Source organism: Brachyhypopomus gauderio, chromosome 4 (genome assembly GCF_052324685.1).
Source record: "Brachyhypopomus gauderio isolate BG-103 chromosome 4, BGAUD_0.2, whole genome shotgun sequence".
NCBI lineage: Eukaryota > Metazoa > Chordata > Actinopteri > Gymnotiformes > Hypopomidae > Brachyhypopomus > Brachyhypopomus gauderio.
Window position 1 is genome coordinate 16,168,016 of NC_135214.1, and position 14,935 is coordinate 16,182,950.

General features: G+C 42.3%; 1 protein-coding gene across 3 annotated transcripts in view; it reads left to right on the top strand.

Annotated features, from left to right (window-relative positions):
• Nucleotides 1-14,935, top strand: part of LOC143512386 (inactive dipeptidyl peptidase 10) — a 37,098-nt gene that overhangs the window by 20,516 nt on the left and 1,647 nt on the right. Inside the window, exons 2-23 of one of the 3 annotated variants that reach the window (XM_077002624.1) lie at nucleotides 333-444; nucleotides 804-899; nucleotides 2,679-2,773; nucleotides 3,678-3,752; nucleotides 4,258-4,310; nucleotides 4,588-4,669; nucleotides 5,624-5,744; nucleotides 7,049-7,203; nucleotides 8,762-8,859; nucleotides 9,125-9,248; nucleotides 9,476-9,514; nucleotides 9,626-9,826; nucleotides 9,910-10,001; nucleotides 10,129-10,176; nucleotides 10,274-10,395; nucleotides 10,647-10,694; nucleotides 11,281-11,379; nucleotides 11,534-11,603; nucleotides 12,999-13,193; nucleotides 13,524-13,578; nucleotides 14,121-14,220; nucleotides 14,721-14,779. In XM_077002624.1, coding sequence (XP_076858739.1) covers nucleotides 333-444; nucleotides 804-899; nucleotides 2,679-2,773; nucleotides 3,678-3,752; nucleotides 4,258-4,310; nucleotides 4,588-4,669; nucleotides 5,624-5,744; nucleotides 7,049-7,203; nucleotides 8,762-8,859; nucleotides 9,125-9,248; nucleotides 9,476-9,514; nucleotides 9,626-9,826; nucleotides 9,910-10,001; nucleotides 10,129-10,176; nucleotides 10,274-10,395; nucleotides 10,647-10,694; nucleotides 11,281-11,379; nucleotides 11,534-11,603; nucleotides 12,999-13,193; nucleotides 13,524-13,578; nucleotides 14,121-14,220; nucleotides 14,721-14,779 — 2,139 coding nt within the window. Of the gene's footprint in view, nucleotides 1-332; nucleotides 445-803; nucleotides 900-2,678; nucleotides 2,774-3,677; nucleotides 3,753-4,257; nucleotides 4,311-4,587; nucleotides 4,670-5,623; nucleotides 5,745-7,048; nucleotides 7,204-8,761; nucleotides 8,860-9,124; nucleotides 9,249-9,475; nucleotides 9,515-9,625; nucleotides 9,827-9,909; nucleotides 10,002-10,128; nucleotides 10,177-10,273; nucleotides 10,396-10,646; nucleotides 10,695-11,280; nucleotides 11,380-11,533; nucleotides 11,604-12,998; nucleotides 13,194-13,523; nucleotides 13,579-14,120; nucleotides 14,221-14,720; nucleotides 14,780-14,935 lie in introns of those variants that run through there. The other 2 variants (XM_077002625.1, XM_077002626.1) reach the window with 2 other exon arrangements.

Genomic DNA, 14,935 nt, shown 5'->3' on the forward strand with positions numbered 1-14,935 from the left:
AGGACAAAGTCACTTTCAGAAGGCATATATGCATACACGGTCACATGCATCACAAAATAAAGGTCCCCTCTTGAGCTTCTGCTCAGCGGTAATATTTTCTCCTTGAAGGTGAGTATATTAAGAACAGGGCGGTGTGAGGAGGTCAGAACGCCAACCTTTCCTGGTGCAAGTGTAGAAAGACGGACGTCTTTGCTGGTAAAAAGATAACTGTTTGACTGCAGTGAACTGAGAAAAGTCTGTTACCATTTATTCATTCCCTGTGCTGCTCAGAATACTATTTCCTATTCTCTCTCTCTGTCTCTCTCTCTTTCTGTCTCTAACCTCCTCTCTAGAATCTGAGGGATGGGGGTCCAGAGAGGAACTGGAAGGGAATTGGTATTTCTCTGCTGGTGATTGTTGCGGTGTTGTCATTAATCAGCCTCTCCATCTTCCTTCTGTCTAAAGGTCTCTGCACCACACGCAGTAGTGTGGAAACACACACAACCTGAATCTCTCCCATCCTGTCATACTAGCTTGATTAGTAAATTAGAATATTAGAATATATCTATGATGCCCTACCCTATGCTTACCTTGGTCTGTTTCTGTTGATTTTCTCTGTGTGGGCATGTTTGCATTATTTCTTTGTGCAGACGAAATGTTACTAAGATAAATATTTTAACAAGAGCAGACGGTACATCCAGCGTTTTTTGTTTCTGAGGTTAAGGTTAGGGTTAGGTTAGCATAGCATTATTCAGCTACACAATACACAAGCCAGCGGAAATATCTTCTGAGTGTGTTTGTGTATGCACTTTAATTTGAATTAGATGATGGCTCTAAAGCTCTGGGGTCTGATCTGACCTTGGATGACCTTCTCCTCACTGAGTTTCAAGTTCATTCTCCCGAGGCCCAGTGGATCAGCGGTGGGTGACCTCCACAAACTACACAAACTTTCATACATGCCTGTTTGTTATTTTCTGTGTGTGAGTGCTTTGTCTGAATCAAACCACACAAACATCTTCCATCTGCTGTTCTGGGACCAGAGGTTGCTACAGGCACACACACACACACACACACACACACACACACACACACACACACACACACAAGCATGCACCCCAGATGTGTGGTGTAATTATCAGATCTCCAGTGCTTAAGGATGGATGTGTCAGATCCAAAGAGAACAAATGTGTATGAAGAATAGAGAGAAGAGATGAATAAAAGAGATAGATATATAAACAGATGAACATCTACTAACATCCTGCAGAAATAAACAGTGCTCGGAGCGCAAATGGATTTATTAACAGTCCTGTAGTCACCTCACCAGAATCTATTTGGCCAGTTTATAGGCAATTACATAATTAAAACAGTACAACTTTAAAGGAACAATATGTGTATGTTTCCATTAAAAGGTTAAAGCACTTAATGAAATGTTAAATAAGTATGTGGATTGTAGGTGTGGTAATGATATGAAGCAGTTCAAATCCTTTTCTTCCTCTTCTAATGGCCAGACATGACCCTGTAATGTGCAGCTGTGAAGTGACATTTTAACATAATATTAAAGTTAATAGAATGTTCCATTGAGTGGATTATTTCCATATGCATATGGTGCATTATTTCCTTCCTGAATACTACCACATCCACAACCCAAAACATCCAAATCTATCTACATCCACTTCCCAAAACATCCCAAAACATCCAAATCCGTCTACATCCACTTCCCAAAACATCCCAAAACATCCAAATCCGTCTACATCCACTTCCCAAAACATCCCAAAACATCCAAATCCGTCTACACATCCCTCTTTTCATCTACATGCGTCTGCACATGCACATCCCTGTACATCCCAACAACATCCACGTCCCTCCACATCCACTCCCTCACAGTCATTTCTGAGCACATTTGTCATGTGTGTTTGTTTTTATCTCTCCAGTGCCGGGTGTCTTGCCCAGTTCCTCTGCATGTCTTCCTCTGCTCTAGGGCTGTTGTGTCTCTCCTGTCAGTCTCTCTGCTTCTGCCACGTCTCCCTCCCTCAGTCACCCTAATACCTGCCTGCCTCTGTCCGCAGCTCAGAGCCAGTCATTCGCTGACAGGATTGTCACATTCACTTCCTCTCTTTTCCCCTTCAAGCTTCTGGCTGTTTTCATGTGTCACCCCAGCTTTGTACAGACACAGCAGAAATCTCATTAAACGTGGCCTGCACACATAGTTGCTCCTCAGACCTGATACTCCATGCTACACACAGCCACACCACTCTCTCTCACTGTGTCTCTCTCACACTCACACACACACACACACACACACACACACACACACACACACACACACACACACACACACAAACACTAACAGACAGACACACACACACACACACACACACACTTCGAGTGCATGAGTGCACACACATTCAAGCCTGAATTGCACCTGAGCATCCTGCACCAGCTCCTGTGTGCCTGGTTAATATTTGATGGCTGGGGTCAGGATGAGTGTGTGTGAGCTGGCCGGTGGAGCTGCAGCTACGCATCTACCTCAGTGTGGCCTGACTGGCAAACACACTAGAGTCAGAGAGAAGAGAGGAAGCACCTGCAGAGGAACTGACTCAAACATACTCTTAGAAGTCTCTCTCTCTCTCTCTCTCTCTCTCTCTCTCTCTCTCTCTCTCTCTCTCTCTCTCTCTCTCTCCCCTCCTCTCCCATTTTAGCCGTGGAGCTAATCTATAAGTCCAGAGATGGGAACGTGATAAAAGTAGACCTTCGGACCAACCAGACAGAGCTCTTAATGAAAGGCACTACGTTTGTGAGTAATTCTATCAGTCCTGAGCACTTCTGTTGGACTTCCTGACCTGACTTTTCTTCAGATACAAGTATTAAAATTTAATCTAAGTAAAGAATGGCATTAAAATAGCTTAAAGAACAGATTTTTACAGTTTGTAACTTCTTCCCATCTGACTTTGAGGAAGAAGCAGAAGGCGTGGTTGGAGCTGGAAAGGTTTTAATGGCGGCAAGCAAATATAAAAGAGCTCCCAACAGGCAAAAATGAGAAAGGCACTCTAGGCACTACAATAAGGTCTGGGGCGCCGTAAGGATGCAAACACAGTCACTCTTGACTAACATAAAGGGAGCCGCCGATTCAGAACAGAGTCGCTATCTCACTCGTGGTGCAAGGAATACTCAGCACTGAATGATGGGACCTGCAGTGCTTAATAGGAAGGGTTCATGTGAAACAGGTGCAGGTGATGATCATCAGTAAACAGGTGACTGTGAAAGTGGAAGTGAAGGCGTGGTGGCGTGACGTTATTGACAGGAAGTGGGTGTCTGACCTGAGCCCCGAGACCGGCCTGCCGTGACACCCCAAAGTCTAGGTCAATTCATTGTTTAGTATTTGAAAGTTAAAGGAGTAGAAATATACTGACACCTCATTACCTGCATGTGTCAGAGATTCTATCCTAATTCTATTAATAACACATGGGCCAACTCCATGTGGGGGACCTGCTCTATGAAGCATAAACTGTTTCATTTGAAGAGCACAAAGAAATTAAATTCTTCAAAATGTAAAATAATAATAAACTTCCATACAGAAATGTGTTTACATTTTAGTAGCAGAAATGAAAAAAAAAAACAAAAACATTTAAGCCAATCGGAAGACCCGAAGACACAGGCGTCATTCATCTGTCTTATATCACCTGTGTATTTCTGTACAGGCAACATTTAAAGCTTCCAAGTTTGCAGTGTCACCAGACCTGAACTATGTTCTACTTACATATGACATCAAAAAGGTCAGAATTCGAACATCTTTTCTTGTCTAAAGGAAAAAGAAATGCAATTCATCATTCTTCATTGTTGAAGGTCTTGTGCTGTTGGCACATTTAGAATGTAGCTAAAGGTTACAAACCCCTGACCTTCGACATGCATCCAATTAATCTACACATTTCAGTTCATGTTGCAAATATTGATTTAGAGATTTTGCAGTTTCAAATACAAGTTGTGTATTAGGTTGGTTATGGTGACTGAGACACACACATACACATAATCACAGGCCAGTAATTGAAACACTGCAGTGATGTAAACAATCCTAATCCTTGCTTTTAGCGGTAATGCTAATGCTAACCCTTAAGACAACACTAGGTCTAACATTAGCTCATCAACATTAGCTCATTAGCTCATCAGCTATAAGAATGGCCTTGGCACTACTGCTAACTGTAACCCTTTACAGTCACACAACTGGCGAACTGGTGCGATTTGGTGCTGGCATTGACTTTTACTTTGAAATTTCTGTTTCAGGTTTACCGATACTCCTTCCTGGCCTCTTACTTGATGTACAATTTGCATACAAGGTATTGATCAATGGAAACACTTGTGAATTCACTACAGTGAATATGATCATCTCATATCATACATACACAGGCAGCGTTATGAGTGATATACATCTATTCTTTTGTAAAATGCTGCCAATGAGAAAAGTGAGCAACATTGTTAGGTCCTGTGTTTGTGTGTGTGTGTGTGTGTGTGTGTGTGTGTGTTGTGTGTGTGTGTGTGTGTGTGTGTGTGTGTGTGTGTGTGTGTGTGTGTGTCTGTGTGTTTGTGTGTGTGCACGCATGTGTATGTTCACAGAGAAGTGCATGAGCTGAACCCTCCTGAGGTGTGGAATTCAGTCCTGCAGTTTGCGTCCTGGGGGTCTAAGGGGCAACAGCTAGTGAGTAATGACCTGCCGTGTCTCATCACGCTGTGCTAGGGAGCAGTAGAGAACGCCACAGCCCCACCTAATCTAGCGCTAGATAACACCATGCAGCACAGAGAGCAGAGGGTAACACAGACCAGTGCCTCTCACAGCATTACTGCACACCCATTAATTATCCTGTGATCCAGAAATACAGAAAGGAACAAAATACATCCCCACACATGCACCAGTAGTAGTGCAATGGTGGACTGCGTTTTGTGTGGTTTGAGTGAGTAGTGGGTTTGCACAGAAGTTCTGGCACAGATAGCACATTCCCAGCAAGCACATGCCTTCTGCGAAGAAAGAAACAACTTTTGTTTGCAACCGGCAAACACTGCAAGGCACATTTTAAACAGCTGAACAATGTCAGCTGTGCTGCAGGATACACACACACACACACACACACACACACACACACACACACACACACACACACACACACACACACACACACACACACACACACACACAAACACACTCATATCACACAAGGAATTACTATTGCATAACATTGCCATTACTGCAATGTGCTTGCAGGGAAAGTAATTAAGTAATCAATGAGGAATGTATCTGCATGGGCCTGATGTTTACACATTTGTAGATTAATCTGTTACTGGGGAGATAGAGAGAGAGAGAGAGAGAGAGAGAGAGAGAGAGAGAGAGAGAGAGAGAGAAGAAAGTGAGAAAGATTAGTTATTCATGAGAGTTTGCATGCACCTTTCTTCTTTCATAAGGCTTTTAAACTTCCTTTGCCTCTTTCTGTTGGCAGTTACATTAGAAAAGATAACACATTAGTGTCAAAGAGTCAATCGTGTGGAATACACAAGTTCTGTGACAGTATGCTTTTCAGTTGGTTTAATTTTGTGCAGATTGGTGCTTGTTGATATGTAAAATAATATCTCTCTCTCTCTTTCTCTCCTCCCCCCTCAGATATATATCTTTGAGAATAACATTTACTATCAGCCAAACGTAAAGAGCAGCTCTCTCAGACTGACATCATCAGGGCAAGAGGCACTGGTGTTCAACGGCATCCCTGATTGGCTGTATGAGGGTAAACACTGTGTCTGGTAAACCTGTACCAGCTCAACACTCCCAAACATGGCACTGAAAATGCTGTGCTGGAAAACAACATTGTAAATAAGATCCAGTCATCTGTCCAGAAACTCACCACTGATGTATAGAGCATTTACAGACTGCAAAACAAGGCATTGTTCATTTATTTATTTGTCTGTAATTGTATATTTATTATACACATTCACACTTAAAATACTACACTTTGAATAAATATATATCAACTTATCTTTAGAGACAGAAGTGCCTAATAAAGTGTCTGGTGACCACTGCAGTATCAGTGAATGTCTTAATATTTTATTTGTTTATCAGTTTATTGCTAATTGGCAACAAACGTGTCCATATATTCACATCATGTTAACTTGCTCACTTAATAAAATGCTAAGACACTTTTTTTCAAATTTTCAAATCATTCTCAAGGTCCTTTCATAGGTGTTACCATAGTAACACATCATTTAGTTCTGCTCTCCCCATCACAAGCTAACTCAAAGCACTCCTGCTTGAGGGGGCTGTGCATTAACCATCAACCTTAAACGATGTAGTATAAATATTTCCATATTTTATGGAAACTAAATTGCTGGAAATGTAATAACAGTCTTATTTGGAAACAATGTGCTTTTAAGTAAAAAAAATAAATAGTTTACAGCTAAAATGACCATCAACGTGTATCAGATGTTCAAATGGAAGTGTACATGCCCAGATCGTAGAGTGTAGTCCTGAGAAGTCTGAACCACTAACTGCAGGACAGATTTCTCTCTAGCAGTGTTGCAATGAATCACAAAGATTTTCATCACAGGTGCCATTTTTTTCCATTTGAAGATAATCTTCTATAATCGCTGGCTCAGATTAAGCAGTTTGGCCACTGGTGTAATATATTTGTGTTTGTCGGTGGGTGAGAAACAGCGTGTTGGTGTAATAGACGTGAACTCCCTCTGTGTGCTGTACAAATGTATCTCAGTTGCAGACCTGCATTAGCGGATGAACATGGGTGCACCTCCACCTGCTGCCTGTGTCCCAGACCGCCGAGCACGTGTTCTCTCATCTGATCTACTCTAATCTCCTCTGCTCTTGTAGCTGCTACGTCTGTCAATTTTCCTGACATACTTTCAAATTACCCTTTTATCTCGTGTGTCTGTACATTACTGCAAAAGAGAGTTTTTTAGAATATGAACGTGAAACACGCTTTAGGCGGGAGTGCTTTGTGTCACGGCTGCGTGCTGATAGGATGGTGGACTGTAATTCAGGGCTTCCTGGTGATCTGCTGTGTTCACTCTGGATTGGTAGAGGAGGTTCTGCGCTCGCCAGTAGCTCATTGGTGGTCTCCTGCGGGATCCAGTCTGGCCTTCCTCACTGTCAACGACACACTCGTACCCAACATGCTCCTGCCATGTTTCACTGGGGCCCTCTACCCACGCGGACCTCAGTACCCTTATCCAAAGGTACACACACACACACACACACACACACACACACACACACACACACACACACACACACACACACACACACACACGCACACACACTCACACACACACAAAAATGACTATCTTAGTGCACTGTGTGCACAGAGAGAAAGCAGTTTGGAGGAGATGACATTCATATTCCAGAGTCTCCAGCATTTACCTTGTAAGAGCTTTTTTTTTCTTCTTTTTGCACATGCAGCTGCTGACCGCATATATTTGAACAGAGCAGCAGACAGCAGCAGACAAGCGAAGGCCAATCCATATAATGAGAGCGTTGTCATATTTCATGTTTAGATTGAACAGGCAGATGGGATTAATTCAGAATAAATATGCCTCTCAGTCCAAGGACACAGGATTCAATTATAACTATGACAACCACAACTATGTCAAATACACACCTGTGCACCCACACACACACAAACACACACACACAACTATAGGAGAACTACCGGAGTAAGGAGAACTGTAAGGAGTGCGAAAGCACATAATGAAAATATTCTCCTTTCCAAACCATCTTCACACAACATCAAATCATTTTGTAAGATGAAACAAAAACGGCCCTAAAAGAATTGTAGAATGCTAAAGTTTTAGTGAATTATGCAAATGTGTGTGCAATAGTATGTGGAAGGTGCAGAGATTGTGTATGCATGTGTGTGCCTGTGAGAGAGAAACACAGAGACAGTTAGTGAAGGAGAGAAGTCCAAAACATCTTCCTGAGGGACAGCTGTACACCTAATGACACCAGTGCACCTAACTGTACACCACAAAATACCATTACACTCACACACACACACACACACACACACACACACACACACACACACACACACACACACAGTAGAATAGCCTCAGGAGGAATGAAAGAAGGTTATTTCCCCAAATCAGTCTGATTGCTGCTGTCAGATTGTGTGACTGTTAGTAGACACCAGTAATGAGGAGAGAGAGAGAGAGAGAGAGAGAGAGAGAGAGAAAGAGAGAGCATGGTGAATGTGAATATATAATGAGAGCATTTAAGCTAGAGGTACACGTATTACAGAGTTTATGGTAATCAGTTCAGTTGCAAAAGTGAATTGAGAGAAAGACATGCCACCTTCACTTCCTTTCCCGCTTCACTTCCTTTCCTGCTTCACTTCCTGCCCCACACTCCTCTGGCAGTGCTCTGCCTGCCACCTCCCATCCGGCCATCCGTGTGCCTAGGTCAGCGTGTTCCCCTCTCACTCTCCATCAGGGAACGCCTCCCTCTCACCTCACCGCCTGCACTCTTCTTTAGCTGGGAGGCCTTGCTAAAGGCCCTAGCCCAGAAGCTTCCACTGAGCTATAGCTCCACACTGTGTGAGCTCTGTGAGCGTTTGGTTTGGGCTGAACTCAGTATGGGTTCTGAATCATTGCAGCCATGCTTATGCCTTTAAGTGCATGATCTGTGCAATGCTTGATTATGTGAACTCACACACACTTGTATGGGTTAAGGAGAAGAATTTGTTGTGTGTGTGTGTGTGTGTGTGTGTGTGTGTGTGTGTGTGTGTGTGTGTGTCAGGCTGGACAGGTAAACCCTACAGTGAAACTGAGCGTGGTTACTCTGGATGGTTCCTCTCACACTACTGAGTTGCTGCGTCCTAAAAGCCTGGAGAAAAGGTGACACACTCAGACACACACACACACACACACACACACACACACACACACATTCACACATCCACCCTGGCACAAATGGCCAACTGGTCTATATGGTCTTGAGATAGTTTTGTTCATAACATGTTTATAAACAAGCAAACCCAGACACAGAGAAACAAAAAAGTGTTTGATAGTGTCTTGTAATATTTATATATTGAGATATCTAAAAATTTAGATATAGAAATGTTGAGATAAGGTGTCTAGTGTGTGTGTGTTTGCTTCATAGTGAGTACTACATTAGCATGGTGCAGTGGGTGTGTGAAGACAGCGTGGCTGTGCGTTGGCTGAACAGAGCTCAGAACACCTCCATTCTCACACTCTGCAACACACACAGCGGAGAGTGTGCACGGGTTAGCAGATCTACACACACACACACACGGCTGCAGATGGTTTATCTTCTCTGCTTACATATACGGCTGCCCCACACACATATACATATGCTGACACATTTGATTGACTGACACACATGCAAACTCATTATCTCTCTGTCACACACAAACAGAATGATTGCACTTTTAGATTGACTTTCTGTGAGTCCTGATATGTCAATACTATATGTGCTTGGAATTTTCCATAGAAACATGTCATGACATCAGACAAGTGGATCGAACGCCAGGTAATAGTCCAACAGTGGGCACAGAGGATGTGTCTGATTCTCACACTCATCTTAAATTTCACGTATTTCATATTGAGTGGATGGAGTTACTCACTGTCTTGTTCTGCGCAGAACGAAAAGCCTGTGTTTTCTAAAGATGGAGCAGTATTCTTTATGACATTACCCATAAAGCACGGTGCCCATGGAGCCTTCCGTCACCTTACCATGATGTCAGAGCAGGTACAGGCTCTTCTCAGAGATGCATTCATTACAACCCAACAAGCAGATAATTCTACAAAAAAAAAAACTTATTACAGCAAAAACAAAGACCAGGTAAACATACTACACACTTTGCATGTCAATGAAAGTTTGCTCTTGTACGTGACCTTTGACCTCTAATCTGGTGCTGTGCACAGGGTACAGGTGCAGAGGTCACTATACGACACCTGACTTCTGGGAACTGGGAGGTGACTAAGATACTGGCATATGATGAACGCCTGAACACTGTGTGAGTCAGATACGCACACACACACACACAGGCATCTTCTCATAGCCTTTTTCTCACAAACACAGAGAATAAATATAAAGCACATGCTGCTGTATCATTCATTACTGACATGTCTTTGTTTCTGCAGATATTACCTCAGCACGGAGAGCGGAGCCTCACAGAGACACCTGTACAGGTGAGTCCCGGGTCCTGAAGAGAGTCCACACATGCTTCCAGACTCTCCCGGAGGAGTTATACCAACAGTGGTCTGACGTTCTCCACCACGTCTGCAGGGTGAGCGCAGTGGGTCCGTTCCACCGCGAGTGCCTGACCTGCTCCTTATTTAAACCTCAGTGTTCCTACTATGACGCCTCGCTGAGTCCCGATTCCCAGAAGGCACTGCTGCACTGTGCAGGTACGACGCCCTCTTCACCCTCTCACACACATCCTTTCCATTCTCCCCACCACAGCAAACAAGAAAAGTGCTTCAACAATGTTTTTTCTTCCCCCAAGCACTTTTATTTGCTGATGATTTTCCAATGTGTAAATGTAACTGATGTTTTAATTAACAGCATTTTAGCATATATTTAGCATAAATATTACTTAAGATGCCATTGTATAAGCTACCAAGTGAACAAGTGATGGAGTTTTTCTTTCTTTCCTTAGGGCCTGGGGTTCCCAGATCTAGCATACACCAGCTCAGTGACATTACCCGTGTGTATTAAATACACATACACTTCCACCCACACACAGTGCTTTTGTCTTTTCGATGCGTGCTCAGTGACTCAGTGGGTATATCCCCAGAATGGCTCTAAAATAAAAACTAAATTATCACATGCCTTGCAAAAGATCAGATAATTGCTACCTATTTAGAGGTTCATGCAGTGTTCTGTGAGCAACATTGTAGATCCTGAATTCGATATTCACTCAGCAATGGCAGAAGTTGGAAAGTATGGCAGCCTCCACAAATGCACTTGCACAACTCCGCAAACTTTGAGCAGACAAACATCAATATCAATGGATAAAAGCATCTCGGGGTTTAACGCTAAAGATTTTGGCTTAAATGACACATGTCTGAGTGTGAATATTATAGGATAAAAGTTTTCCTTAGGACAATGTTAAAGTTTCTCTGATTTTAGAACTAATTTAGAAGTGCGTTTAATCACAGAGATTTTGTGATGCAGTGCTGCCCCTTAACATTTCAATCAACGTACGGTTGCTGTCCAAATACGGTTGTGTGTGCGTGTTTGTGAGGGAGAGGTGCTGCTCAGACCAAATGTCTTTCCTCCTGGCTGTGCAGGTTATACGACTTTAGATTCTGGTCTTCAGTTTCGAGAAACCCTCCGAAAGAGAAGAATCCCACACAGAGAAATCAGAGCCTTGGTCCACAATAACCAAGGTGACAAAAATTTGCATCAGCATCTACACAGAAACGACAGCTTTGTCATCTAATCGTGTTGTTATTTTGCACCTACTGTTACCTGTGGTTGTAATGAGCACCTTTGAGATGGTAGTGCAATGAAGGTTTAATCACGGTGATTCTGTGTTCACAGTACTCCACCTGGAGATCAGCCTCCCTCTGGATTTCGATGAAAGCTCTCCACACCCCCTACTCTTCATACTGTACGTTCATGTTTCCTCCAAATGAAACCATTACACACACACACACACACACACACACACACACACACACACACACACACACACACACACACCTGTGGTCCTCTATTATTCTGTCTTCTTCCCCATCTGTCCCTTGTGTGCTGTGTAATGGACTCATTACTGTTACATGACAATGGGCCTTTCAGTGTGTTTGTGTGTGTTAAAGAAGCCCAGAACCCACATTAAACGTACATGAGTTTTAGAACTGAAGCCAAGACAGGGAAAAGGCCTCCATGTGGCTGAATCACCCCTTTAACAGGGAAAATGAGGAACTCAAATCCAGTCATCTGCAAATTAAGTCAGTAATTGGGTTATGGGTAGCAATTAATGATACCATGACAGTATAATACCGCAATGATAACATGAGTAATTGTGGGATTACATTAAAATGCCTTAATGTGACGCGTGGGCAGGGCAAAGGACGAGACATGGGAATCCTTGCTTTGCGAAGCAGCCGTCACTTTTAATAACAAATATTGCGCAATAGCGCACGGAGAACATCAAACAGACACTTGTAACGTGTAAACTCTAGACAACGGCGAGCACAGGACACTGCGCGAGCGCACATTAAATAGACAAACCACATTAGCCCCACGTGATTACGAGACGATTCACAGGTGAGACGCATTATCACACGACATAGCCATAACCACGGAGATCCACAGACGCAGACAAAGCATGTGTACAATGTGTACACACGCCCAAAGGGGAGGGGCCTTTACACTTCTACACTTCTTAGCATTACAGGAAATTCTTTATAAAAACAGGCATTAAATCAAATATAAAAAAAAAGTAATCAGAACACTGCTGAAATTGTGTAATCAGTTATATGTTTGTGAAAATACATTTAATTAGGTAATCAATAATGTATAATGTAAAAAAACATACACATTTTCCATTCCAGAATGGGATACTAAAATGATTTTAGCATAAGGTCAATATCACAATCAAGAGCTCATCCTAAGTATTTTAAAATCCATTTGCACAAAGGCTGGAAGTGTAAACAAATCACTCAGGCCTTGAAAACAGAGTTTTGTGTCAGTATTGTGTTTTGTCAGAGCTCGGTCAATAATCCTGAGAGCAGCCACTCACCACACACTGACAGAGGAGACATGTCAGTGTGTCTGAGAGCATCTAGATGCTCAAGTTTCGACTCCGAGCCCCGCGTTACCACAGGAGCAGGGCACGCTAACCGCTAGCTTGTTGTTGATCCCGGCATATCACCGATGATGACCACCAGCTGTCACACGTGCAATCATCTCTCCATTTCTGTTTTTCCTCAGCCTACTCTGTGTCTGTATGTTTCTTCATACACACACATGCTGCTTTCCTACAAAATGTCTCCTCCCCCCTCAGTGACAGTGAACCTGGGGGACAGCAGGTGAATGAGCGCTTCCGTCTTGACTGGGACTCTGTGCTGGTGAGTTCTCATGATGTCATCGTGGCTCGCACGGACGGCAGGGGGAGTGGCTTCAGAGGTCAGAAGATTCTCCAGGAGGTGCACAAGCGCCTGGGTGTGGTGGAGATTCAGGACCAACTCGCTGCTTTGGAGTAAGAGAGACATTTTTTCTCTCTTTATGTCTCTCCTTACTTACCTGAAGCTTGCACACATCATAATCATTTAAAAGTCAAACTTTAGCCAATTCATTGGTTTTTTAATTGTGATTTTACTGTCACAGTCATATTTCTTTTATTTAGTGTTAAACTAAGTTCCATTTTTGACGTTATATTGTTAATATTGATATTACTGTAATAATACCGAGCCCATGTTATCTTACACAAGTAAGCAATACTGACTCAGCATGCACTGGCTCAGCTGTGGTAATCTTAATCTGGGTCTTAAGATGTGGTCTGCTGGGTAATCTTAAAGTGTATTTCCAGGTATTTGGTGAAGCAGCCCTACATTGACGGCAACAGAGTTGGTGTTTTTGGGAAGGTGAGGAGGAAGACAGTTGTCCTTGAGCAGAATAATGCACAAATAAGCAAAAGAGCAAGCAATCTGTTCAAATGTGCACATAAAAATAACACATTTTGGTATAGAAATGAATATTTTTTCATTTCTATGAGGTTTCATTCACAAAGGAAACTGAACAAGTCTACAGTCTGAATTTGACTGCAGCTTCAACTTCTTTTGTTGATCATAATAAATAAAAATTACAAATGAATCATAATTCAGTAGGAACACCTTGGTGAAATGATTCACAAAGTTTAGCTTGAAAATCATCTTCATGAATTAATGGATCAAATAGTGTATTTTGCATTCAGACTGTAGAACCTAATGTTGAGCATGTTTTTCCATATACTTTAATTATTTTAGAATTACATTTTAAGAGCTAGAATATGCACATCCATGTGATAACTTAGAGGCTTTGGTCTTATTGGTTTAAGGCAGGAATTTGGCAGGTTTACATTTGCTATATGAAGAGCTTTGTGTGTGTGTGTGTGTGTGTGTGTGTGTGTGTGTGTGTGTGTGTGTAGGCGTATGGTGGTTTCCTGAGTTCCATTCTTCTCCTGTCCCATGGGTCTCATTTCCGCTGTGCTGTTGCTATGGCACCCATCTTTGACTGGAGACTCTATGGTACCTTCAAACCCATTATAGCTCAAGTGCAATAATACAAACCTTGACGCACCACACACACTCTCATTCCAGGACCCTTTTGAGAATGAACTGTGAAAACCAAATTCAATCATTTGAATTTGAATAAGTCATCTTTCACCCCAGACAGTTTCTGATCAGTCAGGAAAGAGACCAGTGAATGCGATGCTAATAATCTGAGATTTAAAAACATTTTGATCTAATTTAAAACTTTTCTATTCACCTCTTATTCAGGGTTATACACAAAGACAATAGCCTCTAAGAAAATTGCTTTACATTACAGGTCAGTAATTGCTATTGATCTAGTGGCAATTATTGATCTTTAATTCTGTGTAGGTTTGAACTGGACTACACAGCAGCAAGTGTGTTAATATGTGTTTTATTACGGCTCAAGGACAAAACCACACTCTTGCAACACAGGACGTGACCTAACACTGACAATGGCAGAACAGCTGTTCACATTTGTTTGTCTGTCTGTGAAGGATCAGCGTTTACCGAGCGATATTTTGGTTTCCCAGCCAGTGATGACTCCAAATACCATGTGAGACACATGACACATATATCATGGCTTTAAGCAGTATATGAATCATGACTGGAGAGTACATTGCAAATTATGTTGTACATCCCTTAAGATTATTTTAATTGAGCCTGGAGGTTCAAAACAATAAGACTGGTGATAATATTAATAACAGTAGTA